We start from the raw sequence: 27,261 nt of genomic DNA, 5'->3' as shown, positions 1-27,261 counted from the left end.
CCCTCCCTCCCTCCCTCCCTCCCTCCCTCCCTCCCTCCCTCCCTCTCTCCTCCTCCAAATCTACTAAGGAGATCTTGTCCTAAAAGCACTTCTTAATATAGTTTCTGGAAGTCCTTGCTTATGGGCTGCTCTCTCAGCCACGGAAACGTCGCCCCTTAAGACCTCTCTTCCTCTGCCAGCTTTTGGGCCACTTGCTTGGCTGCTGATGACCTCTCTCTATCTCTCCAGGCTTCCGGGCTGCTCCCTCGGCTGCTGAGAGTCTCTCTCCTGGCTTCCTGGACCATAGGTTGCCTGTTGAGGGTATCTCTGCTAGCTTTCTGGACCATATATCGGTCATTGAGGGTATCTCTCCTGGCTTACTGGGCCCTAGCTCAGCCATTGAGGGTGTCTCTCCTGGCTTCCTGGACCATAGCCCGGACATTGAGTGTATCTCTGCTAGCTTCCTGGACCATAGCTCGGCCATTGAGTGTATCTCTGATAGCTTCCTGGACCATAGCTCGGACATTGAGTGTATCTCTTCTGGCTTCCTGGACCCTAGTTCGGCCATTGGAGGTATCTCTCCTGACTTCATGGACTCTAGCTCGGTCATTGAGGATATCTCTGCTAGCTTCCTGGACCATAGGTCGGCCATTGAGGGTATCTCTCCTGGCTTCCAGGACCATGGCTCGGTCACCGAGGGTCTCTCTCCTGGCTTCCGTGCTGCTTGCTCGGCCACTGAGGGTCTCTCTCTCTCCCGGCTTCTGTGCCGCTCACTCGGCTGCTCTAAAATAGATCATTTTTATTTAAGTTCTCACATTATCATGCACATGTTATATTATATAGGTATTGTTGATGTGACTGGGCTATATTTTTCTTTGAAAGTATAAAAGAATTAACTTATTTAACAGATATTTATTGGATATTAAATTCTGACCTAGATGAAAAGGTTACGCCAGTGAAAAAACATCCCCGTTCTAATTCTACATCTTGGTAATACTCTTAAGATCAAGTGATGGTCCCAGGACAGAAACAGGACTTGATTGTGATGCCCGCAATTCATGGACAAAAGAACTTTTGTTAATCATTTCATGCCTAGGACTGATAAAACACCTGCAGTCAATGAAAAAAGACATTTGACTTTCTCCTCACTTTTGACCATTTTTCTTTAAAAATTACTTCCATAGTCTCTTTTGATTACAGTTGTGTAAACAGGACGTATACTTCACCAATTATGTTACAAATAATTCAACTATACAATTATTTACTGTTATCTGTATTGCAAAAGAATTGATATTAGTAAACTCAAGGCATTTTTCAACTTAGAATGTGAATTTTTATATTATGTTTGTTGACTAGCAGACAGTGGGTTTAGTAAACTCATTCTAAAGAAGCTCTTAGCAAGAATATATAAGATTGGATTTTAGTTCTAATATTTTTCTAATGTAAAATATAGTTGAAAATCACAATATTAGGGCCCAGTGCAGAGATACCTTGTTCTGGAGGAATAAACTTGACAGCCTGTGCGATGTTGGAGATCACTGAAGTGAGATTGTCTTCGTCGATGGTCTGAATTGCAATGTAGAGCTTGGTACCATTTTCTATTTTCAAAGTTTCTGGTTTGAATTCAAAATTTTCTTTTGACCCAGCCTCCTTTGGCACCAGACCAGAAGTATTCACTAAAGTCGCATTGTGAAAATCTTCTTGGAGATCCTGAGAATGTTGACTGGTTCTGATGATGTATCTATGCGCTGGAAGAGACAGACACATGGTCTTTAGAGTCAGGACGGGTCTCTGCACACACTGCGCCTGCGTAGGAGTTACAGAGCAGCATGCTAAACTCCAGTGATGCAGAGCCCAGGTACAGTCTGTGTCTGGTTATCCCGTCTCACTGACTTTAAAGACAAGCATATGGACATTCATTTAAAAATAATGTGCAGTCACAAAATCACAGAAAAGCTAATTCAGTCTCATCAATACCAGCTCTCCACCCAGAATCCAGGTTTCCGTTCATAAATACGTAGGAAGAGCTGAACTCAGGAACACACAATGTTCATGTGCAGTGAAGACCGCGAGTATCTTCTGTGGTTTTTATTAAGATGAAAGGAGCCATGGGGTGGGCGGGGCACACGGTGACAGACAGGAGGGGAACCGCTGAGGGTGAGTCAAAGGGCACAGAAGCCGATGAGCACTGGATACACGTGTGCTCGGGACCTAGTCCACATCGATGGGCACCCCGAGTCTATTACTCTCCACTGTTCTCTTTTACATTAATTTTAATATTTGATTATGTGCATGGGTGTTTTGTCTGATGTATGTCTGTACCCCATGTGCTTATCTGCTGTGGTTGGGACTGGCCTGTAGGTGCTGGGAATGGGATCTGAGTCCTGTGAGCAAACGGCCATGCTCTTGATCTCTGAGGATGCTGTAGGAGATGGGGGAGGGAGCGACACAATCTTAAAGACCGATTTTTAGAGCTTTAAGGTAAAAATACAGGAACAACTCTGGCTAATTCCAACTTTCTTGAAGTTCAGGTTTTACATTAAAAATAAATGAATAATGGCCTATAGTAGAGACTCCATAAGTATTTTTTATGAGTGAGACCTTGGAAAAACTTTGGTAAAGAATGGCAATGAGATTTTATTTAGAATACATTATTGAATACATTATTTTTATGTTTAAATAAACATTTGTGCATACCATACTTATCATACTTATCAGCTCAACAAAGAACTGTATTCATTCCAGGCAACAAGTTTTGTAGTATCTATTCAAAACGGTAATACTGTCAATAATTTAATTTATTACAAACAACCCATTCTGAATACTTTAAAACTCAGTATCAAGCTTACCTCTTCCTCTGTCGAGGACCTTGCCAGGGGCTGTCCATGTCAGGTGAATGTGACTTCCTTTAAACTCAGCCTCCAGATCTGTGACTTTACTAGGTGGAAACACATGAGCGTGGTTACCACCAGGGGGCGCTCCAGACACGGTAAACGACCCTCCAGAGGTGAGTCTGCTGAAGTCTTCCACTGGAGCTCCTGTCTCTTGGATTTCAGGTCTGGGTGGATTCATTACAACTTTCCCTATGAAAAACACCCCCAGAAATTTGTATCTCCCATATTGTCTGTTCTTTATTTCATGCTGCTGACCTTACAGCTCTTCAGGGCTCATGTAGGTTGACGACAGACATTGAAAAGTGAGAGAAAAGCTTCTTTATATATGACTTTGATGTATGCTATGTTAAAACTAATGTTTATGCCAGGCGTTGGTGGCTCACACTTTTAATCCAGCACTCGTGAGGCAGAGGCAGGCAGATCTCTGTGAGTTTGAGGCCAGCCTGTTCTACAGAGCGAGTACCAAGATAGCCTCCAAAACTACACGGAGAAACCCTGTCTTGAAAAAAAAAAAAACAAAAGAAACAAACACACAAACAAACTAATATTTTACCTGTCTTAATTTACTACTTTTGCATGAGTTCCTTGATCACAGGTATTCATTCAACTCTCTAGCTCTAGCATTTAGCACAGGGTTCTTCCATGAGCTCAGGAAATGTGTTTTGTAAATGAAGCAAAGTGAGGGAAATGCTAACAAAATATGTGGAATATGGCTTATGCTGGGTCCACCAACATGAGCATCATTTTGAATTCCAAAGGCGATTGCATAATTATATACCTGGGATTCTACATAGTATTCCTTTCAGTGTTTGTTTTATAGAATTTACTGAAGCAGGTAACACATTTCCATTTTAATGCTACTCACCATCTTCAATATATAGAGACTTGCTCTGTTGTCTTAAACTTAGTCTGGCAGTGTTTTTTCTTGCCTGGACATGCACTTTTAGGCTGTATCTACCATTTCCATGATAATCTGTGAAATATCTTGTGTAGATGCCATCATTTTTAACAGTATCAGCACCTTGACAATGAAACACAACGATTAGTCATGCAGTAAGTTAAATGAAGATTGACACTGTTCACAAGCATTGCTGATATGAGTTTATCAGAGAGTATAGCACAGTTTAAGCCCTAGACAATAGTATTTTCATTCAAATCTTAGCTTCACTGTGTGCTAACTGTTATTTCAGAAAACATAATTCATAATAGGCATCCAGTTAAAATTAGTGCTTATTTTGATTTCACAATAGAAACTTGACCAGAAAACTCTTAGAACCGACAAAGATATTTAGCAAACTAGCAGGATACAAAGCCAAAGTAAAAAAAATCAGTAGCCAAGTTTTGTGCAACCACAGTTCTGTGAGCAATGAGGCTGATCCAAGGTCAGTTATTACGGATTGAAAAGGCAGTAGCTCCCCTATATACCAGTAATGAGCAGGCTGAGAAAGGAATAGGGACAACAATACTATTTCTAATACCTTTAGAAATACCCAGAAATAAAACACTGGAGGAAATTGAAAAAAGATACTATAAGGTGGGAAACCTTCCATGTTTACACATCAGCAGAGTTAATACTATGAAAATGGCTGCATAGCTAAGAGCAATCTACAGACTGATGCTATTCAAATAAAAATGTCCAGTGACATTCTTTACAGAAATAGAGAAAAATAATTATAAGATCTACATGGAAACCCAGAAGACCCAGAATAGCCAAATCAATCAAAAGTAAAATGAATAATTCTGGCGATATCACCATGGCTTGTAAGTCATACTACAGAACCAGTCATGAAGCAACATGGTTCTGACATAAGAGATACATACAGACCAGTGGAATAGAATAGAGGACACAGCATTAAGTCCACACAATGAAACCATGTGATTTTGGACAAAGATGCCAAACAAACACTTTGAAGAAAGATAGCATCTTCAACAAAGAGTACCGGGGAAATTGAACAAATAGATGTAGAAGAATAACTGGAATACTAGTTTTTGTCTTGTATGAACTCAATTCTGAGAAGAGCAAACACCTTAGTGTAACATCTGAAACTCTCAACCTGTTGGAGGAGAATGCTTCAGGATGCAAACATAGACAAAAGGGCTTTCTGTGAAGGACGCCAAGAACTTAGTAATACAATCAAGAACTGACAAATGGAACATGAAATTAAAAATTTCTGTATAGTAGACAAGCAAATGTGGCCTACTATATGGGAGAAAATCTTTGGCACCTATAATCTGATAGGATAGATGTCTAGAATGTAAAAATAATAATTTTAAAAAGTACCAATGACAACTCAATAAATGTGCCGGTGAAGTAAACATAGAATTTTCAAAGATGAAGTTCCAACATCCATTGATAATGATCATTGAGAATATGAGAGTGTCCAGTATCCTTTGTCATCAGGAAAACGCAAATTAAAAATACTTTGAGATTCCATTTCCCCTTCTCATCTCATCCCAGTCAGAATGTTTATTATTAAGAAGACAAATGATAAAAAATGCTGAAGACTTGTACTCTGTGTGTCTTTGTGTGTGTGTATGTCTGTAGAAGAGAAAACTCTTATACAACACTTTTGGAGTTGTAAATGAGTTGAGTCCCTATGGGAATCAGCATGAAAGTTTCTCAAAAACTGAAAATATAATGACTGTATTACCCATCCAGATCACTCCAAAGACTTCACTTGAACGTCTATGTTTCTTTCCCCACTATTCATAATAGCCAAGCTATAGAATCAGCCCAGGTGACTGTCAAAAGATGAATTGATAGTGGAAACGTGCTACACATACACAATAGAGTGTTTCACAGCATACAGAAGAATGAAATTATGCCATCTTCAGGAATATGGATACAAGTTCAGACTGCTGTATTGGGCAACATAAACACATGTAGACAAACCTCCACATTTTCTTCAATTTGTAGATACTGGATTTTATATAGATAAATACAATTATATATATCTGAAAGTAGATGTGAGGCCAGGATAATGAAGGCCACTCACAGGAGAAGCAAGAGAGAGGATGTATAGGAGGGAAATATGTTTACAGTATGGAATAAGCCTGTATGAAAGCCTATAAGCACGTACACTATTGAAAAAGAAGCTTACCAAAACAAAGGAAATATCACTAGATGGAAAAAGCATATGCAAAGTGCTAAGAATAATGAAAATGGAAAAATTGTACTTTTAATTTCCAGGGGAAACATGAAATTGATAATGAACTTTAATCAAAATAAGCATCTAGGCTTTTTTTTGTCAAGACAACCAAGCAAAATTATTTAAAGACATCATTACTCAAATAGATTTTTAAGTATATTAAAAACATTGGCTTTGAAGTTATGGAATTCTGTAGGAGTATTTCAACTCAGGGGCATCGATGCAGGTTCCCATTACCTGCCCCGTTGTCCCAGAGCTCCAGTGTGACTCGATGTCCAGCTTCAGCTTCTATAAAGGCTGTGACATTGGCTCCCAGAACAGGCAAGAACCCCTGGCTGACTCGTGCGTAAACAATCATCGGGCTAGGGTACTGTGCTGTCTTGTGACTCATGTGAGCAGTGGCGATTACTGGGAGTGTGGTAGGACTTCTTGCTCTAGTGGTCACTGTCACCGTTAGCAGCTGAGATCTGGCATTCTTATTTAAAAGACTGTAAGTCCAAGTACCTGTCTGGAAAAAAAAATCAAGAGCTTTGCTAAAATTTCACTGCTACTTGGGACAATTATTTAGAAATGTGAAAAAATATTTTTTGGGGAGTACCAGTGCTTCATGAATGCTAAACAAGCATCCTATTAGAAGTAGAGACTTATATTCCTAACCTTAATAATGATTTTTAATATGATTGTTAAAAAGATGAGTAATATAGATATGAATGCTTACATATTCTATTGAATTTTGAATGAAAACTACTCTGTAATAGTTTTAGTATCAATAATGTAACATGTCTTTATTTCTAAACAAGGGATGGATTAATGAAACAGTGAAAAAAATACACTTACTTCTGCAATGCCTGGTATTGGAAGTCGAGCAGAGCGAATATTTAGCTTATCATTTTTGAAATCTGAGGTTGTGTATTTTTTCCCCTTTGGATCATGAAGAATAATTACTGGCTTTTGTACTGTCCAGGTGACAACAAAGAACGTGTCATTTCCAATGGTACTATCCACAGGCACTGTACCACTTAACTGTTTTCTCCCTGAAATATCCAAGGCTTTGCTCTCCAACTGTTACAGAAATAAAAAGGAAACCCATAAAAATCATTTGTTGTTTTAAGTAATGAAATTTTAGTATTTAGGTAGTTCATGGTAATTTAAAATTCATATTAAGGTTCAATTACAATGACAAAGAATTAAAGCATTTTCCAAATCTCTCTCCCTCACACACATGTTGCTTTACCTTCCTAGGGTGGGTGAACTTTAAACTACTAGTGGCCAGCCACCCATGGCCATAGCCTGGGGGCAATTCTGTTTCCTTAGACAATGGCTCTGTTGCTGCCACTAAAAGTGGTTGTAACAAATTCTCTATATTCTGATAAAACTTAAGATTCAAAGGCTAGGGTGAAGACCTGTTAGTTCAGAGAATTAGAATAGAAACTGTCTAATGGTCTCTCTTTGTTGGGGTCCTGGAAGCCACTCCCTTCTACAAGGCCCCAGCTAAAAACCCATGCTAAGTTCCTCCTTGCTACTTCCTGTCAAGCAGTTGCTAACCTGCCTCACTGGGCCCAGGTTAATTTTATTTAATTAAGGCAATGCAACACATCTTTCTTAACAAATGCAGCATGAACAAATGCAACACATCTTTGCCTGGTTAAACAAATATTCTACAACACACACACACCTGAAACCTGACGTGTCTAAATCTTTACTGTGGGATTGAGTGGTATTTTGGGATTGAGCAAACACTTTGTACTTTATTTGAGGAACCGTAGAGACAGAAGCTTCTGTTTGGCGAGAAGAATAGAAATAGATAAAGAATTAATGAAGAAGGTACTGAATAACTTAAGCCATTTTGTGAAGAAGTGGAGAAAGAGGAAGGAACTTAACATGAAGGTCAAGGAAGAGACACAAATGAACTTTAAGATAGCAGATTGGTAACAGCTTCTACTTTACACACACACACACACACACACACACACACTAGAAGAATGCAAGAGAAGGTGTTTATTCATATAAAAGAAAATTCAACAATGGTGTATTTTGCCATGGAAACACCTTTTATACTTTTTATGGCAGAAGAATGGTTTATTGGAGAAAGGCCATGCAATAGTAGCAGAATAGGAATTTACAGCAACTAAAGTATTTTGCGAAGTGCTGACCTGCAGTGCCCGCTGAAAGATGTCTCCACTTCCAGATGAAATAGCACTGAAGGCATCCATAAGGCCAGTTATGTCTTTATTGGCATAAAAGTGAAGCCCTCCTAAATAGGAAAAGCAGATGTGCTATCAGCAATGCTCTTTAAAATCCCCTTGAATAAATTCCTTTTTATTATTAAATGTTACATTTGTTGTGTGTGTGTGTGTGTGTGTGCACGCGCGCGCACGTACAGTAGTGTAAGTGTGCATTGTGTGTGTGTGTTTTCGAGTCATAGGAAAGCTTTTTGGTGTTGCTTCTCTTCTTCCACCACGTTGGTCCAAAGGTTGAACTTGAGTTTGGAGGTAAATACCTGTTTTCACTGAGATGTCTCACCAGCCCATATGAACCAAACACTGTACAAACGATGAGTTTCTAAGAATCGCATGGACTTTCAGTGTATCTCTGAAGCTACAGTAAACTTATATTAAGCAAATATTATTCAAAGTAGACAAATAAAGATAAATGGGAAATGTGCGAATAAGGCAAGTTTTTTGATTGTATGTGAGCTAATCATCAAATGTAAGTGCATTAGTCAAATTGATCTGAGTACTGAATAATTTAAGAAGTCATTATATGAAGAAAATAGAGAAAGAGGAAGGAACTTAATTTGAAGGTCAAGGAAGAGACAAAAATTAACTTTAAGATGGAGAATGGTTAACAGCTGCCAGTTTAGGAACATCTGTCTGAAGTTGTACCTGTCATGGTTGACAGAGTCTCCAGTTCCTTGGCAGCAGAAGGCCCCAGAGCGATGGTGTGGATGATGGCACCACTGTGTTTGACCTCCTCAAAGCATGAACTTATTTGACTATCTTCCCCTTCTGTTAGCAATATGATTTCAGAACCAGAAGTCTTCTTATTACTGGAAGTGATTGCCTGTGAAAAGCAGTGTGTTAATTACACTCCTAATAAATGTAAGAACACATATACTTTTTATATCCCCTTTCTAAGTTGAACTGATATATGGAATGAGTAGAACACTAGATTTCTCAGTGCCTTTAGTCCTCACTATATATACATTTTGGGAACCCAATTGAGGAAGAACAAATCAATAACAGTTGCTGGCACATAGTAGCTTCTTAATGAATATAAGATGTTGTTATCATTCACTGACTGCTTGATGAAGACATGAGACACACAGGCAGTTGTAGAAAACTTCAGACTGAATAGCATTTACAAAATAATAACCAAGGTTGAGTGAGCAAAATCCAATTATTTGTTATGTGACTTTCTAATGTATTTTATTTAGTGACTACTAAAGAACTGTATGATTCTTCAAAAAGAAAGCAAAACTAAACAACTTTGACTTATCATGAAGGAAAGTTAATATATTTTCAGTTATAACTGGTTTTCATATTTTCTTGGCTATTCTTACTAAGAGTATTAGTTAATAGTCTATATGTTAGATACTTTGGTTTTAGGTACCTTGAGAATAAATTCTATTTTCTAAGCATGAATCATTATGTTTAGTCTTTCCTGAAACTTGCCTAAACACATCACGTACCAACTCACCCACCCACACTCTACAGATTGTTAGTTTAATGATCAAGTTTATAGACTCTAGAGATCAGGTTTTCAATTGTACATTTGGCAATTGTCTTAAGACCTTGAGATAGATTTAATTGCAGTTCAGCTTCTTTTTGTGAATAAAGGTCATAGTAACATTGCAACACCTAAAATGGTAAGGGTATAAGATCCTGCATCTCAAGCATTTACCACAGAGTAAGGTAGTATACAGTCAACACATAGCTACTTTTTAATGATTTTGAAAGTGATAACACCTAAGTATTGATAAGATTTCATTAAGTAAAAGCTGTTTACAATGTTGAATGTGGTTTGTTCACCATCTTTTCAGCAATAAACTTTGTGACCAAAATATAAGATATAATAAAATTTACTAAGAAAAACATACAGCAATTTATAGAATCATCTGAGTATATTTCTAATATATAGTACTCATATTTTAGAACCAAATAGACATATGATAATTATTTTCATAGTAGCAAATCTTTTGTAAACAATTACTTACTTTACATATTTACCACACTTAAATGAGGTAAACAATATTAATACCCATCTCACCTGGATTCTGGAAACCAATTTTCAATATTGAGTTACTTTCATAGACCTTTTAGATAATTCACAATAAAATGGGCACCTCAGGTTTCTAAAGCCAATCTGGTTTTGAGAAATTGGAGCCTCGAAGGAAGTTAAGAGAGACTATGGGCCAATGGTCTGCATATAGCAGCAGTAATGACTTTGACAAGTGAGGATCAGTGGCTCAAAACATGACCATAAATACACTAGCATGGAGGCTGACTGGGGGAGGAAAACTAGGTGAATACCTCTGAGTACACTGGCCAAAAGGAGCTCCTCATTTTTAAGTTCACAATCATGATTTTGTTTTACATCCGCCTATGTTCATTGCATATTGTATGTGAAACTACCTCTATCTCTGGATTTTTAAATGTAATTTAAATTAGTGTGTTATGATTTTATCCATACTTTAAAGTTGTCACTGCTTTCTTTCTGTGTATTCAATGGTGCTATCTCCTAAGCATAGAAACTGTCTGCGAGAATCTACATGTGTAGCTCCTCAGTGACTCTTTGATGATTGCTTGCCAAAGGAGGTTTCACCACAGCCACTCCCCAGTGCCACTGCATCCCAAGATTTTATCAGTGGAACAACTGGACACTGAGAGGCTGTGGCTGTCATGAACAGTCGGTGAAGCTACCTTCTTCTTCCAGAAATGCTTAGTCTGATTCAGATCACAATGTTATTAAATGCTGCAACCCTGTGTTCATCGCCCATGTTCAAAGCTGAATGAATAGGATGGGAAGCAGTAAGTAAATGGGAAATTATATTAATTTAAATGATTACCTGAAATCCTGCTTCAAGCCCTCTGCAAACTGAAGTTCCACCCGAAGCTTGCTGTGGGAGATTTGCAGTCATCTTTGCATAGTCACTACTATTAGTTTTTTTCATTAGATAATTTTGGATTATAGCAGTTGAGTCAAATGTGACTAATCCAACCCTAGATTTCTTTTCAACAATTTGAGTTAAATAAAGTTCTGCTGCTTGATTCATTCGAATAAGACGGTCTTCCTGTAAGAAGAAGATTCTCTCTAAAGACTGACAGATTAATAAAAAGGCACAGACATTCATGGGCCAGATAACATGGTAATAATTGATAGACTTTTTAACCTTAGCTCTTTCGTATTATTAAAAACTTTAAAATGTTTAAAAGTCAGTTGTTATTAGTGTAAAAGTCTTCAAAGTCTAAGCCACTTTATGAAATAGTTATCTATTTGCAAGTTTCACCTGAAGAAATGATTTTTAAAATGGAGAAAGATGCTCATTGGAATGCATTTTCAAAAAAGTAACACAATGAATATCTCCACTGGTAAGAAATTATTTGAGTAGATTATGGAACATTGTTCCCATGATAAAACCTTTAAACGTTATTTCTGTGCTCTTGATGGGATACTGTCCCAGAAGGCCTAGGTTATTATAAACTCCAGAGACAAGTGTGGGATACCTTCCTATGAATTGCTGACCAAGGAGGTTTCTAACCCTCCCCACAAACAGTATAGGTCATTGTTATTGCTGTTGGCTGCCCCCAGAACTAGGCAACACACATTGGTTGTAGGACACATAGAAATTAAACTGGAGATAGGCAAGAAGCATCTTCACTGTTGGATATCTCTCATGTTTCCAGGTGTATATAGGTTCCTGGAAATAAAAAAGTCAACCATGGTCTTATTCAATGGTGTCCCCTGAGTACTTTAACAACAACCCGACCAACAGTGTGTGTCTACTGGTGGAATAGACACATGACTCTTGTGGGTTTAATCAGTTGTTTTGAGATCAGATAGGTGGTCCTGTCTACAAGACAGAATTTGTGTTTCATACTTCAAAAATGTTCATGAGCCCAAGGCTGGTGTGATCACAGACCTTAGTAGGTCACCTAAGTTTTGCCAAGTGTACATATTATTAAATATGTAAATTTGCTTTCTAACTATGTTTATACGCATGGATTAATGCAGCCTTCAGAGTCCTAGTTTCTTGGTCATTCGTTGAGTCTTCTTTTTGCAGTGGGAAGTGGTTAATTCAGAGGCTCAAATGGTCAAAGTGCTGAGAATCAATGACTTTTGAGTGACTGATCAACCCTAAATGGCATATGTGTATCCTGCCTTCCCCGAAGTCCTGGAAACATGGCAGGAGAGGGGGTGGACAAAGTAAGAGCCGGAGCTGTGAGTCACCACCCTCTGGGTATGACATGGTCATCGCACTCACCAACTCATAGCAGCTGTGGTTCCCTGACAAGATCAAGTCCATCAGCATTTCAGTATGGATGAGGAGGACTCATGGGTAGTTAATGGCTTCTGGGGAAAGGGGGTTCATATTTCTCCACATGCAGCCACTGATAAACTGTCTAAGCTTACTATATTCATTTAGTTATTATATAACACCCATCAAAGTAGTAGGGATATTTGTTGAGATGGAGAGAGAAGGGACAAGACCGGGTGCTGGAGTGAACATGTTCAAAATATATACATTATGAAATTATGACAAAAATATTTTACAATTTATGTCATGGAGATGGGCCTATATGCCCACAATCCAAGCACCTGGGAGCCTGAGCAGATGGAATGACACAAGATTGAGACCAGTCTCTGTGACATAGTGCCATTTTTTTCATGAAACCATTTTTTATGAGGAGTGCTTATGGTATATTCCATAAAAGCTGACTTACAAAATATCTAAAATATAACAGTTTTGTAGAGGAAAAGCATATATAATAATAGTAAAACTGGAATGATACATTGAATGGTGAAATGGTAGGTTTTTCTTTTTGTATTTTTTTTTAGTAATACTGAAAGTTAAGGAGTAAAAATGACCAATAATCTAATAAAATAATTTGTTTTATAACTGATTCTATGTATTAATTTAGATAAAAATCATTGGGCACATATTTATTTGAACATATATATATATACATGAGTATTTATATTAGTTTATTAGAATTATACCTAAGAACAAATTATAGTTGTATATATAACTTAATTATTTAATTTAAGAAATTCAGTAAAAGGTGTCTTACTGAGTTCATGTTTTCAGATTTATCTAGCACCAGGCAGACTACCCGCTGCTTGGACCTCAGCAATGAAAACGTAGGTGGAGGCGGTGTTTCTGTCCCCGTCATGGGAGAGGCATTCTGAAAATCAGCAGACTCCTTGATTACGTCCCATGTGCTTTTGCGATTACACATTTTGTTTTGTAGATTTGAGGCTTCCGTATTGTGTGTCTTTTCTGTGCAAAATTCAACCACCTGAAAAAAAATCAATTCAAACGTGATATTGTAAGAACTCGTAAGGGATCCCCCTCTTTTCCAAGTATGAAGTTAGCTGTCACGTGCATCCTGAACAGGATTTGTCTCCCGACAAGAATCACTGTATAATCAGATGTTTGGACATGCATTGCGCATGCGCTGAGTGGAAGCGAGGCGAATCTAATGGACAGCTCATGGTTTTGGGAGGTTCTTTTGGTGCTGTGTAATTGCATGGGTGAAGCATGAAGGCAGCTCACACAGCTCCTTGAATTTGCTTCCAGCTTTCTCTTCTAGACTTTTGAGCACCTCACATCTTGAGTTAAGTTTAAGAAGAAAGGGTTAGGGCTACTTTCTAATGGTCCTTCAGAATGGTACAGGAGAAATGACTGTCTCTTATTGTCCATGCTCCTCATCTCCAAATGGACCCAGAAACTTGAGGAGAGACACTCACATCTCAGCTCATTATCTGTGCTGATGGATTCTGACATATAAAAACAGTCTGCCTGAAAAATTGATAAAAGTGCAGGTAGAAAATTAGAAAATATAATTTTTGCTCTGTGTGATGAATTGCATCTAATCATTCTGCCAGCGGATGTTCATTACTATAGACTTTGAAAATCCTCCAGGTTTCCAAAACCTGGAGCAAGAAGGACAGGCCATCAATTAGCACAGTGTCCAGAAGGAAACACCCTACAGTAAGCTCTCAGAAACGGTCTTTAACATGTTTGTTACATGTGTGCAGATACAAGCTCAGAGTCTGGACTAGCTGGATACATCTAAGTATCTCATATTTACACTGTAAGTGTGTGCTTTGTTTCTGACATGCTCAAATGATCAAATCTCCCAAATGGGGTAGTATTGGAAGAAAAATGGACGCAAACAAAACAATGCCTCGTATCGTTTCCAGGTGGGAGTGAATGCTCACCACACCAAGCCTCTCTTCCTCTTGCTACCCACATTGACTTTGAATCAAGCTTTGTGAGTGCCTGTTTCTTGTCTCTGCCCCATTCCTCATGCTTGTCAGCCTAGGTCTTCTGGTCCTATTATCTGTCCCACCAATGATGAGCCTTCAGGACATTGTGCTAACTGAAATAAGCTAGTCATAGGAAGACAAATGCTTTGCTCCTGTGTTGAGTCTAAGAAAAGTTAATCTAATAGAAGTAAATCCAGTAGGGGTTCACTGAAGCTGTGCGGTGTAGTGGAAAGGGAGATGGAAGCGGGTTAGGAGGTGTAAACTCCAGGAATGAGTTCCAGTGTTCTACAGGGTGCCAGTGTACATACTGGGAGATCGCAGCTACCATAATTCTGAGTTTCAAAATAAATAGCTATGAGGATTTTGAACATTTGCATCACAAAAAGTATGTGTTTGAGGTAACGAATGTAACAATTACTTCTAGATGATTATTATACATTACATACATCTATGGGGATACCACACTTTATCCTAAATTTTATTATGTATTTGTTGAAATTAGTTATTTTTATCAATTAAAAACTAGGAAAGTGAAAGATGGGCTAATCCTGAGAAAGAGTCATGAAAATATATTTTCCAACTAAACTATGGATTTTATAATTTAAAATCTATTAATTTTGTGTTCACTTTGTGTCAAGCATTGTTAATATGTTGTCTGTATCAGCCCTTATGAACCAACAATCAATAACAATGCAGACAGCACATTGTAGTTTTCAGTTAAAGAAGAGAAAACAGGGTCCTGAAGAGATGACTCAGCGTTAAGGGCACATGCCACTCTCTTGCAGGACTCGGGTTTGGATCGCAGCACCTATGTGGTGACTCACAGCTGACTGAAACTCTAGCACCAGGGAACTGGATAACTAGGGCCTCTGCAGGCTCCAGCAAAATACACACCAGGTACACACACACAGATATACAGACACGGGGACATAAAGACAGACACCCAACTAAAAATAAATGTTAAAAATAGATGAGAGAAATAAATCTCTGATTTACCAATTTTCCCTCAATGATAGTTTAAAAATGAAGAATGGGTTTTTCTACTGAGATATCTGATTCACCTCTTGTCACTCATCAGACATTTAAAGATATTTTAGGTCAAACAATAGCTCAGTGAACATTTTGTTGTTATATCGTTTCTGTGGAGATACCACAGTGCATATTTTACAATACCAAAGTTTTATAACTATTTGGTAAGCTTTAGTGAGAAGAAAATGGAAATTTGAGAATGTTGAAAGCTCCATTAGAGATTAGAAGAGTAACTTGAATAATGTCCAGGGAAGAATTAAAAACAGGGTTGTTACTCCAGACACAAGGTCAGCAGACATAAACGAAGGGAGAGATACTCTATGGTGGTGTCATGTGATTCTGTTGAGAAAGGTACTCTGCTACATATGAAGGAAAGACATAGGTTAATAAGAAAGAGCAGGACAATTCGCAGACACTACATGACACGGTCTGGAGAAAATGGCCTCAAATCAACTGTAAGTGTAATTTTCTTCCACTCTGTTTGTACACATACCATCAGTGGAAAGCCAGCTTCCATAGTTCATCTCCCTCCAAAGATTCTTTTTTTTCCAGAAAATAAATAGGAAGTACTTACAGAACTGAGGTTGGGCATGAACATTATGGAGTCCCTGGCAGTCTGAAATTTGTCTGGGATAAATGTGCATTTGGATTCAGAGAGCCCTATAGTTGAGTCACGTCGGCACGGCCTTACCTCGGTGCTGCCTCTCTGACTTTCACTGACCACGTTTGTCCCAGTGATCCCAGTGGAGCGTCTACGACAGAAATGTCAGATTACTGTGGTGGCTCTGGGTGTGGAGAGCAGGGGTGTGCACACCAGGGCAGCCTCTGCCAGTCGTTACTTCCTCAGCCCCCATTTTAAACTTCCTCTTTTTCAGTACTGGAAGTCAAACCTAGGCAAATCAACACCCTAAAATCTCTCTCAGCGGCAACTTTTACTGGTCGTCACATACCAAGAACTCCATTTTGACAAGAGTACATCCAGGTTTACCCATCCTTACCATGTGTTGTTATTTTTAATGTTTCTGTATGTTTGGCATATGTATTCATTGTGTGTGTGTATGGATGTGTACCTGTGGAGGTCAGAGGGCAACCTCAGCTGTTAACTTCAGTAATTCCATTCATCTCCTTTGAGGCAGTCTTCCCTTGGCCCGGAACTTACCCATTAGGTTAGACTGACTGACCAGCAAGCCCCAGGAGTCTTCCTTTCTCTCCCTCCCCAGTGCTGGGATTACAAACATGCACCATCAGGCCAGCATTTCTGTGTTGTGTGACTTCTAGGGATCATTCTTAGTTTCTCATGCTTGTATGGTAAGTACTTCATAGTCCGAGCCAGACTCCCCAAGAGAGCAGCATTTTAAGGTCATGTTTCTTAAACATCCATTGCTTGCTAACACGATCAATAAGTCTGTTGTCTTTGCCACCTTGAGTTAAAAAGATAGTAGTTCCTATATTGCAGTACTATTGTAAAGATTTTAAATGAACTAAGATTTACAGAAGCATTTTTTTTTGGTGGAGTGAGGTGAGCCAAAATTTTCGTTAGAATTCTCTTAAATTTCCACATATGATGTACACGGCTTTGACTTTATTGTATTCTTCACTTTACATTTTGATCTACATTGAAGGAGAAAGTACAAATAATGAACTCAACCATTTGGCTCCACGATAATGGTAATTATCCCTGGCAGGGCAGGCAAGGGGCAGCAGAGCAGGAAAAAAGGATTCTAGAGAGTTTCCATTTATAGGAAGAATTTTTTTCCCTTTTAAGCATTGTGATATTAGTTCACTCCCATAGGTTAGCTTTATTCCAAGGATAATGGAGATGTCTGGCAGATAATATCTTCCAAGAGAGTGAGCTTCAGGGCTAGCCTCAAAGCTGAGCTGACATATGATGGCACTCACAGTTTCTGGTGTGCTATAGGTCCTCAGGGATACACTCCTTTTATTGACTGGTTATAAGGAGATCCACTGATTATTCCTTAGTGTATAAAACATTTATTCTTTGATAATTCTTGTTTAGTTTTGACTTTGTGCTAGTCTCAGTATGAAGAGATTAAAAAAAAAGACATAGTCCTCAAGGATCTTAAAGTCTATTGAGAGAAAAAATTTTTGGACGATCAGGGCTGTGTGATAACACGTCTGAGAGGCCAGTACCTGTTGCCTGGACTCTTTTCCCAGCATTCCCCATCAAACCTCAACTGAGAGGAGAAGAAGGATCTAGAGATAATCTGTAGTGGGAAAGGGGGAGTAGGAGGGAGCATTGAGAGCTGCTCAGCTTGTGTGCAAGGCTCCAGGAAGCTCTACAGACCACATATCACAAAGAGGACGGGGCAGGCATCTTCTAGAACACACTTCATCTGATAGACGTTCTTCCTAACACTCATTGCCTCTTGGCATCCGTTTCTATTTTTCTCAAGACATTTAAAAATATTCTAAGTGTGTGTTTCTTTCAGTTTGAAGGTTTAAACACCTTACAACTTTATATGTAGAGTTTGGCTGCATTTACCCCAGAATTACATTTCTTAAAAAAAATCAAAGTGCTCACTTATCTTCATGAGAAATATGATTTTTCACTAACTTAGAAGTAAAGTATATTTATCACAAATTCCTCTAGCAACTTATTTGGTTTCAGTGAAACAGTAGGACCATAAAATGTTTTAAACACATAGAATAAAAGATGCATAGAGTGGAAATAGAAATGGGGCATTAGATAAGGTAAACAGGGGGCAGACAAATGTCGCATGTCTTCTTTCTGCACAGAATTAGTATAGCATACATGTGAAGAAATAAAAGTGTAAAATAATATAGGCTTCAGTTGTAATTTGTTGTTGGTGGTGTGTTTACTTGTTTCATTTTTCTGCTACCAATAAATAATGTTTGTAAAATTCCAGTGAGTACTGAAATAGGTCCCAGTACCTGACTCTCTGCATCCCAAGATGGGGACACAAGGAGTAGTCAGACATGTATTAACACACAATGGTGCAGCCTGAATATGTGGTGGCCGCCTGAACACCCACCCTCTCGTGCTGCCCGGAACAGAGGGATGAAGCCATAGGCAATAGAGTGTAGAATCAGTTTAGTTCACACTGTGATACCTTGTTGCTTCAATCTTGTTCTTTCCGGACATGTAGAAGGGCCGGTCTGTGTTATACTCATCAAATACTCCCCACCGGAGATGGGCCCACTCATGGACGAAGACTCTGCCTGAGGGAAGATTGTCATCTATAAAACTGTAGCTAAGATATTTGAACAGTTCCTTTTTATTTTCAGTCATTTTGTCCATTTCCAAAATTGAAATCCTTACAAACTCTAGAAATTTATTCTATCGTAAAGCCCCCAAATTCAAGTATGCCAGTTACAATAAGTGATCCATTATATTTATAAGTTTGGATGCACAAATAGGTGGAATGTAACTGCCATATTTTCAAACAAAGGTGTTACTTAATATTTACGTTTCCTAAAGTCTTAGAAATCCACATTTATAGTTGTGGTTTCCTTTCCCCCACTGGAAATAAGAAGTATAAAATGGATATTTCTACCTCGGGGTCCACACAGAGGCAAATTATCAGTCAGGAGGAAGTTTGGAGTAAAATGTATGTACTGTCCTCTGTCTCCACACTGTCCATACTGAAGTGTGTAGGGATCATCTCCATATTTCAGGTAAGGTTCAGCAACTATGACGTCTGCCTAACATGCAGAACAAACCCAGTCAGATCTCAAGGGTGACAGAAACAAGAGATTTTACAGACAAGATTGTCTTATCTAAACTGGTGAAAGTTGGGGTTGAGTGGATTAAGTGCTGTTTATCTACAAGGACTGGAGTTCTAGTCCCAACACCCACTTAAGTGCTGGGAATGTTGACTCATGTGTGTAACCCCAGTAGTGAGGTAGCAGAGATAGACTACTGGAAATTGTTCTCCCACTGGTCTATACAAGTTGATGACTCCTAGACTCAGGGACACACCCTATCTCAAGAAATTCAAAGTCAAAAGCACATAGAGGAAGACATCAAATATTGACCTCTGACTCCAACATGAGGATGTTCCTGTACATACACGCCTCCCCCCAACTACATACACCACTCACAGGCACACACACTACATACACAGGCACAGACATGCACACACATGCACACATGCTACACACAACACACACACACATACTATATACCCATATATGCGCATACAACTACATACCCACACATGCACACACACTACACACACACACACCCTATATTCACACACTACATACACACACAGACTTGCACACACAATAATTCACACTGTACATGCACGTGTACACACCACACACAGTACACACAGGCAGGTATACATTCACAAACACATCCTCAAATATGTGGCCCTATATACAAACATAGTCCATACATGCTTACACACATACACAAACAGCAAAAGAAAAGTTTTATTACTAATTACTAACTTAATGATTTTAATTATCAAACCCTGTAAGTATTCATTTAGAAAAGGCACAAGAAACAGTTTAGGGTCTGGATGTGACACCTACTTTGTCATATGATTCCCATTTTGGCGTTAGGTACTTGGATTTTGATTTCCAGGTCATCGGGACTAAAATGCTTACATTCCTGAAATAAAATCTTCCTTTGCTGGCTTCAAACAGGTAAGTAGAGGCTTGAGTTACCATTTCCTGGCAAAATTAAAGATGCATTATGGTACTAATATATTAAAAAAGAGCATGAACATCTGTACCCCAAACAGAAGACACTAATGGGGCTTCTCTTCCTCAAATGTGCTTGCACAGCATAACTGAAAAAATGGGATATGTTTTACTGAATCCTCCAATGTATAAACTCATTTCCATATGCCCAAGCCAACTCTTATTTTCACCTGCTCTCCCCTCCCTGAATGAAGTCTCTGGGTGGGGTACTAACATGATTATGATCACAGGTCTATAGGCAAGTAGTTTATTCATCAATTTTCTTAGAGTTGGTTTATTTAAACAAAATGGAGATTTTAAGTGTGGTAACATTTTATCTGATGTTATGTAGATTTGTTTTTGTTTTATTTTAAGTTATCACCCAAGTAGATTGTATATATAAAAAATCAAATTATAAAACATATTTTTTGAAAACTTCATGTACATCTACATCACTCCCTCTTTATTACCCCCTCCAACTCCTACCATAACCTTCAATCTTCCCACCAAGTTTATTACCTCATCTTTCACTATCGTTACATATATTTATAAATTTCTACATATACATCTGTATATATAACTACTGAGTCATTGTAGCATTGCCCAAGTACTAACAACAATGATAAATAAGACTGAATTGTTTCAGTTTGCTACTTGCTAATATCCTAAAGACCAATTATTCCATTTATAAAGGACATGAACCCTGTGTTGCTAACCATCATTGAGATTTTGAGAGGATCTAAGAGCAAAGTACATATTACACAAATGCTTTTATCATACAAATCAATTAGGAACAAATCAACTTCAAACATGTCTAAGGTTTTCATTAAGGTAAGTTAGGTAAGGATTTTAGGTTTTCCAAAATTGAGTGTGTAGGAGCAACTGGAGAAATGCATAAGACAACAGCTTCTAGGGTTTAAGTGTACATTTGCTGTGTTGACTTTGTAAAAGCAACATCATTAAGATAAAGCATGAGAACATTTCTCCACTTGCTCTAAAGTCTAACCTAACTAGTTACTAATTTAACACTAGTTTTAATGTATAATAAAAACATAAAGCTAGGTAGATACCCTCTCTCTCTCTCTCACTCTCTCTCGTGTGTGTGTTTGTGTGTGTGTGTGTGTGTGTGTGTGTGTGTGTGTGTGTGAGTGTGAGAGAGAGAGAGAGAGAGAGAGAGAGCTTAGATGCCTAGGTAAAAAGAATTACTGACATGCAAATATGCAGATAATTAAACTCTTCTTACCTTTATGCTTTGGATGAGTCTATCATCTTCTGGCACACTGGGGTTAATTGCAATGACCACTCCCTCGTATCCGTTGTTGTTCAGATGGACCATGGAGCTTTTCACCCCCTGCAGGAGATGCAGGCTGAGGAACAGAAGGACCTTCAGACCTGGCACCATGTCTGCACATGATAAGTGAGGTAGCAAGTCAAGGAGGGTATTTATGTGCCTGCGTCACTCAGAAATTTGGATCAATACCAGAATATTCACATATAATTGACAGAGAGAAACACTGACATCTTTTGGTGACCTTTCTTAGCCAATGTAAAGACTTAGCTGTTCAGTGACATGGGTGTTGTGGTGAATACATTTATTGTCGTTTCTAAGACAGTAGACAGTGTGGAGCTGCTACAAAACTTTACTAGATAAGTTCTGTTTTCATGCGTTTATTTTGTACAACTGTAGGTCTTCAGTGTTTAGGCGGGGGAATGAAGAGTCCTGATCCTGCCAGACTACCAGCAAAACAGGATACTTGGATAGCAACCAGGGAATTTTGGCATGCTCCTACTTCCAAGTGTTGACAACATTCCTCTGTTCCAGCCCAGTCTTGCTGCAGCCTTTCCTGTAAAATCCTTCCATGTTATCTGTCCTGGAACATCTTAGTGTTTTGTTTTCTTGAGTAGTCATTGTAATTGTTTTTTTGGTTTGTGGGTCTATATTTTATTACTGGACAAACTATACCCCCAATTTAAACATGACCAGGTTCCAGGTTAAAAATGTTCAACATCATCTGGTAGGCTTGATCGATGACCACAATTCAGTATAAACTCTTAGTCTTGCCAATGTGAGAACACAGATCCAGCTTCATTTTTCTGCAGTGTCTTCTCTTGGAGTTGTACCTGATTTTGTTACCTGTTTTCATATAAATCCATTGAGGAATAGGATGGTTTTGCTTTTATTTCTTGTCTGGGAATCACTTGAGTCTGAAATTCTTGTGAGAAGACATGATTAGAAGCCAAGTCAAGTGCATGTTGCATTGTAGAATGAACCATACAAAATCCAGAGACAGACACTGGGAGTCAATCTTCAAGCTGCAGATCAGAGAAGCAAAGCAGCTGACTATTAGCTCTTACCTCTTCCTCATACTGAAAGGTGATCCTGGCTTTCCCTAACCTCAGACTGCAATCTCAGACTGCCATGCCCTCCTCAGGGTGGCTGGAGAATCCTGAGACTGAGTACTGAATATCCTTGTATCTTTTATACCTCTCTAGTGGTAGGATTAAAGGTGTGTGATCTGATTCAATCTCAAGTACCCTGGGTGGCCTTGAAGTCAGAGAGGTCCATCTGCCTCTGTCTCCTGGGATTAAAGTTGTGTACCACCACAGCCTGATGTCGATAGCCTGAGACTGACTTCCTCAATCCTCAAGCAAGCTTTGATAAATCATATATAATATATTACCACAATTCCCCTTTTTTGTCTAATAGAAAAAGAAGGCTACAACCAACATAAAACTATATACAATAAGTACTATATATATGCAATAAGTTTGTCAACAATATATAGTACATCTGCATTTTACAAATTCAGAGAAAATACTTCATTATCTATCCTATCTTGGTCAGTCCTAGTCTTGTACCTAATTTATTTTCTATTCTAGTTTAAATTATCAAAATAACTTTTAATGTCTCTCAGACCATTTACACTTTATATATATTTAGTGAGTATCTGTTCTGAGTCTTGTAAATTATGAAAACTATAACTATACTAACTAATCTTTAACTCCTTCAGAAACCTAACAAGGAAATATTATTAAATGTGTAAGCAGGACGTTCAAGGAAGCGGCTTCCAAAAAATGTGAGAAATGACAGAAATATCTGACTTCCTGGACAGTCACCCAAGGTTCATGTGCAACGCTGGGACATCCATCTTTGGCCTGCAGTCCTAGTATCTCTGACAGACTTTTCTGTGAAGCAGGATTTTCTGAAGGTTTTTTTAGTCACTCTCTTTTGTGTCTTGTTTGTCCATTTTGGATAGCATGCTGTCAGCAGTCAAGGCAAGTCTTGCCCATTGGTTTACCTTTGCCACAAAGAAAGTATACTCCACATAAGTTTCTTCAGTGTCCATCATCTTCTCTGAAGTAGATTGGTGCTGCCACGAACAGACATGTCTCATTGTCATAAAATATCTATGTTATTAAAGCATTTTAAATGCCATATTCTGTAGATCTCTGATGTGTTTGAAGATGACTTGTCTATCTAAAATCTACCTCTGTTTGGCCTTATAACATGCCTAATATGAATACAAGTTTGATTGTAATAGGTGACTATGTACTAACCTACATTTTCTTATTAATTTATGCAGTTCTTAATAATAACTTTCAAAGACTATAAATTTACGTTATATTGATAAATGAGCTGTATAGGTGTAATACATTGAACAATATTAGAAATGTATGTACAATATGCTTTAACAAATTAATTTCAAATGTGTCAATATACAGTATTAGTATGCAATATAGAAAAGTACAATCCAATGTAAAATATTTAAAGTTAGTAGTTGTTTTTTAAAAGTAGATTCAATAATCTACCTTTTTATCTTATTATATCTATATCCTCCCTTTTTTTCTTTTCAAGAGTAGATGCAATAATCTATCATTTTTATTCTATCATATCTGTATCCCCCTTTTTTCAAAACAAAAATCTTGCGTCTAATCTCCTTTGTTCAACTTTCTTCTTTACTGTAATCAACAATGTTTTGTAGCCAATTTCTCAAACAATGACAAGTATCCATAACCCACTGACTGACCAAAAACCACTCCACCCCTAGGGAATATGGATGCCATGTTCTTAAAGTTACTTCCTGCTGTCTGGGGACAATGGAATATTTAGGGAATCCTGAAAAAAACAGTTGGGTTAACTGTCAAGTTATATCATTTTTGTTCAGTTTAAGCATAATGGGAAAGTGCAGGGCTTGGCTGAAGTCCTGGCTAGAGTAATCTGTGATGCTGAATCATCTCAGCTAGCTTCCTTTAAATTGTTCTGAGCTGTGTCTGTGAGGCTGGATTGTCTCAGTTGGTCTTCTTGAAATTGTTCTGAGCAGTTTGTAGTCCAAAGACCAGCCTCTAGTTGGAGTTGTTCAGCTTAATGGTCATGGTCCTGGAAAAACTGTTGGAGTGGGTTTCCTCCTCCTCCCCCTCCTTCTCCTTTTGAGACAGGGTTTCTATGTGTTAACAGTTCTGGATGTCCTGAAACTTGCTTTGTAGACCAGGCTGGCCTCAAATGATCTGAGAACTGTCTACATCTGCCTGCCAAGTGGTAGGTTTAAAGGTTATGTGTGACCTACACCTGGCTTGGATTCAATCTTCTTTTTGGAGGCTTTAGAGACTGAAGTATGTCTGATTATTTCTTTTCTTGGTAATTTTTTCGGGTAGCTCTCCCTTCTTTGGATACTTATTTGTGCAAAGGTTTTCAAATTCTTCAAGATGCTTGTTTTTATTTTCTTTTAAAGACAAAAACAAACCCCTTCCCCAACCATAACTTTGGGAAGGTTCCTAATCTAATCATTATCAATTTTGATTTATGGTTTCCCCTACATTTTTTGTTTTAGCTTCTTAAGATCTTCTGTCATCGAGAACAATATGTTTTCTTTCAATAGGCATTAGGTTGCTTAATTGTTGTAGGAAGGAGTTTCATCCAAGATGGAAGGAAATGAATGAACATGGTTTGGGCAATGAGATTTCAATAGGCCCCTCAAGGCATGTCCTGAAGGCAAAGGATTACCTTGATAATCTCTTATTGATTTACATTACTTAGTCTAATGTCTACTTTTGCCATACATTCTGCATAATCCAGAAAGGAGGGGCATTCTGTTCCAATTATGCTTAGAAAAAGCACTGTTGCTAGGAATGCACTGTTTACAATCCTTTTTCAGGTGACCTTGTCTGCCACAATTAAAATATTTAACATTTTGAATTTTCTTTAAACCTCTTGAAATCACCTATCCTGTCCGAGTAGCATCATCATCATGGCCATGAACTTCAGTATGAGTTGCATCTAAGATCCAGTCCTCCAGAGGACCGGATCTTGCTTTTTTTTTTTTTTTTTTTTTTTTGGTTTTTCGAGACAGGGTTTCTCTGTGGCTTTGGAGGCTGTCCTGGAACTCACTCTGTAGACCAGGCTGGCCTCGAACTCACAGAGATCCACCTGCCTCTGCCTCCCGAGTGCTGGGATTAAAGGCGTGCGCCACCAACTCCCGGCTCCCGGATCTTGCTTTTAAAGGCCTAATTATCCATTTGCGTTGGCCATTAACATTTTTGAAAGTCATTGTTTCAAATATTATTTTTCTAGCATTTGAGTTTCATATCATTCTGTTTACTGCCAATGAGAGTCTTTGTTAGAAGTCTGTAAATACTTCCTTTGTGCTTTTCTTTCTTGCTTCTCCAATTCTGTCCCAAGCATTCAAAGCAGCTGCATGGCACAAACCTAAGAGGTGATCATCATATAGACATTGATAAATCCCCCTCTACAGTGCCCACAACTTTAACCTCTCTCATTCTCAATTTCTTTAGCTGTAAAATGAGGACAACAGTATCTTTCTAAAAGGAACATTGCAAAAGTAAAATAAAATCATTTGTGAAGCCTTTGGTGGCCTACACTGCTGGATTATGTATGTGGTGAGACCATCTCAAAAAAAGCCAAAACCAACATGAAAAATAAACAATTAAGTGAATGAATGCATGAATGAAAAGAAAAAAAACAACATGTGTGACAGCATGTGTCCCCCAAACACCAGTAAATCTTGGCACTTTTCACCCACACAGAAGAAGATGAACTTGCTTTTCTATGATCTGTGCCTTCCTAGCTCTCTGTATGAGGACAGAATGGAGTCGGTGTGGATATATCCTCTATAGGACATGAAGACTTATGTCATGGGTTAAATTGGAATAATATTCAAAATACAAAACAGAGTGAGAAAGTCCTGTAGAGAGTTATAGCACAGAGACAGTGGGCCCAGAGTCAGAGAACAATTTCTCAATGGGAAGAGAACCCGGAAGAGGCCTTTGGGGTGAAGGAAAACTGAAGCCCGAGGGAGGGAATTTGTCCTAAGTTACAATTGCAGACAGGGCAAGCTTGGGTTTCATCTCAGGTTTAATTTTTTTCTGCAAGACAGAGTCTCACTAAGTAATCTTGACTGTCCTGGAACTCAGCAGAGATCTGCCTGCCTCAGCCTCCAGAGTACTGGTATTAAAGACTTGTGTCGTTATGCCTGAGATGCCAGTCGATCTGAAAATGATATACAATACATGATAGGTTTCAAAAGGACAACTGGAGAAGATTAACCTTGAAAATCATTTAGAGCAGTTCCTTTTGCTTCCATTTAAACAGTAGTTCTCAGCCAAAGATTCAAGAGAATCTGGACTGCTTTGATAGATTTTGTATGAGAAAAAGACTCTCTTTTTAAATATTAGGCAATACTCATCTGTCACTAGGCTTTTGGTATGGCTTGAATATGCTTTCTCTAAAACCCATGTGAAATTATGCTGAGACGTGATTGTGCTGTGATTATGAGGCCTTTGCCTGGAGTCATTCTTACAGGATTATCGTCTGTGAAGTCAGAAAAGCACATGAGTGCGTTTCTCATCTTCTGCTTCTCCAAAGGGCTGATGCTTGTCCTTGGGGCCCTTGCCAGAGGCTGCCTTCCAATCTCAGACTTCTCAGTCTCAAAGCCACTTCCCTTTGTATGTTACCCATTCTCAAGTGTTCTGTTGTGTAATGGAAAAGAGGTTAATACGACAAAGCAATTTGACCACTTACGTATTTTGCA

The 27,261-nt window shown here is 38.4% G+C and overlaps 1 protein-coding gene and 1 pseudogene across 1 annotated transcript; both read right to left on the bottom strand.

Annotated features, from left to right (window-relative positions):
- Positions 1 to 46: 46 nt before the first annotated feature.
- Positions 47 to 21,913, bottom strand: LOC101830628 (calcium-activated chloride channel regulator 3A-1). The gene is made up of 15 exons (XM_040751660.1): positions 21,459 to 21,913; positions 20,066 to 20,206; positions 19,081 to 19,228; positions 18,637 to 18,745; positions 16,236 to 16,296; positions 13,315 to 13,542; positions 11,091 to 11,315; positions 8,908 to 9,085; positions 8,176 to 8,276; positions 6,860 to 7,084; positions 6,260 to 6,530; positions 3,739 to 3,894; positions 2,829 to 3,062; positions 1,470 to 1,727; positions 47 to 762 (listed from the first exon to the last, which is right to left on the bottom strand). Exons 1-15 carry the CDS (start codon positions 21,615 to 21,617, stop codon positions 134 to 136), a joined length of 3,123 nt encoding a protein of 1,040 aa, XP_040607594.1. The 5' UTR covers positions 21,618 to 21,913; the 3' UTR covers positions 47 to 133.
- Positions 21,914 to 22,254: 341 nt separating this feature from the next.
- Positions 22,255 to 22,443, bottom strand: LOC106022104 (annotated as a pseudogene).
- Between the last annotated feature and the right edge of the window lie 4,818 nt (positions 22,444 to 27,261).

This window comes from Mesocricetus auratus, unplaced genomic scaffold (genome assembly GCF_017639785.1).
Source record: "Mesocricetus auratus isolate SY011 unplaced genomic scaffold, BCM_Maur_2.0 Super-Scaffold_100009, whole genome shotgun sequence".
Lineage (NCBI taxonomy): Eukaryota > Metazoa > Chordata > Mammalia > Rodentia > Cricetidae > Mesocricetus > Mesocricetus auratus.
Note: the sequence above shows the minus strand (reverse complement) of the source record. Positions and strands in the feature narration are given on the sequence as shown.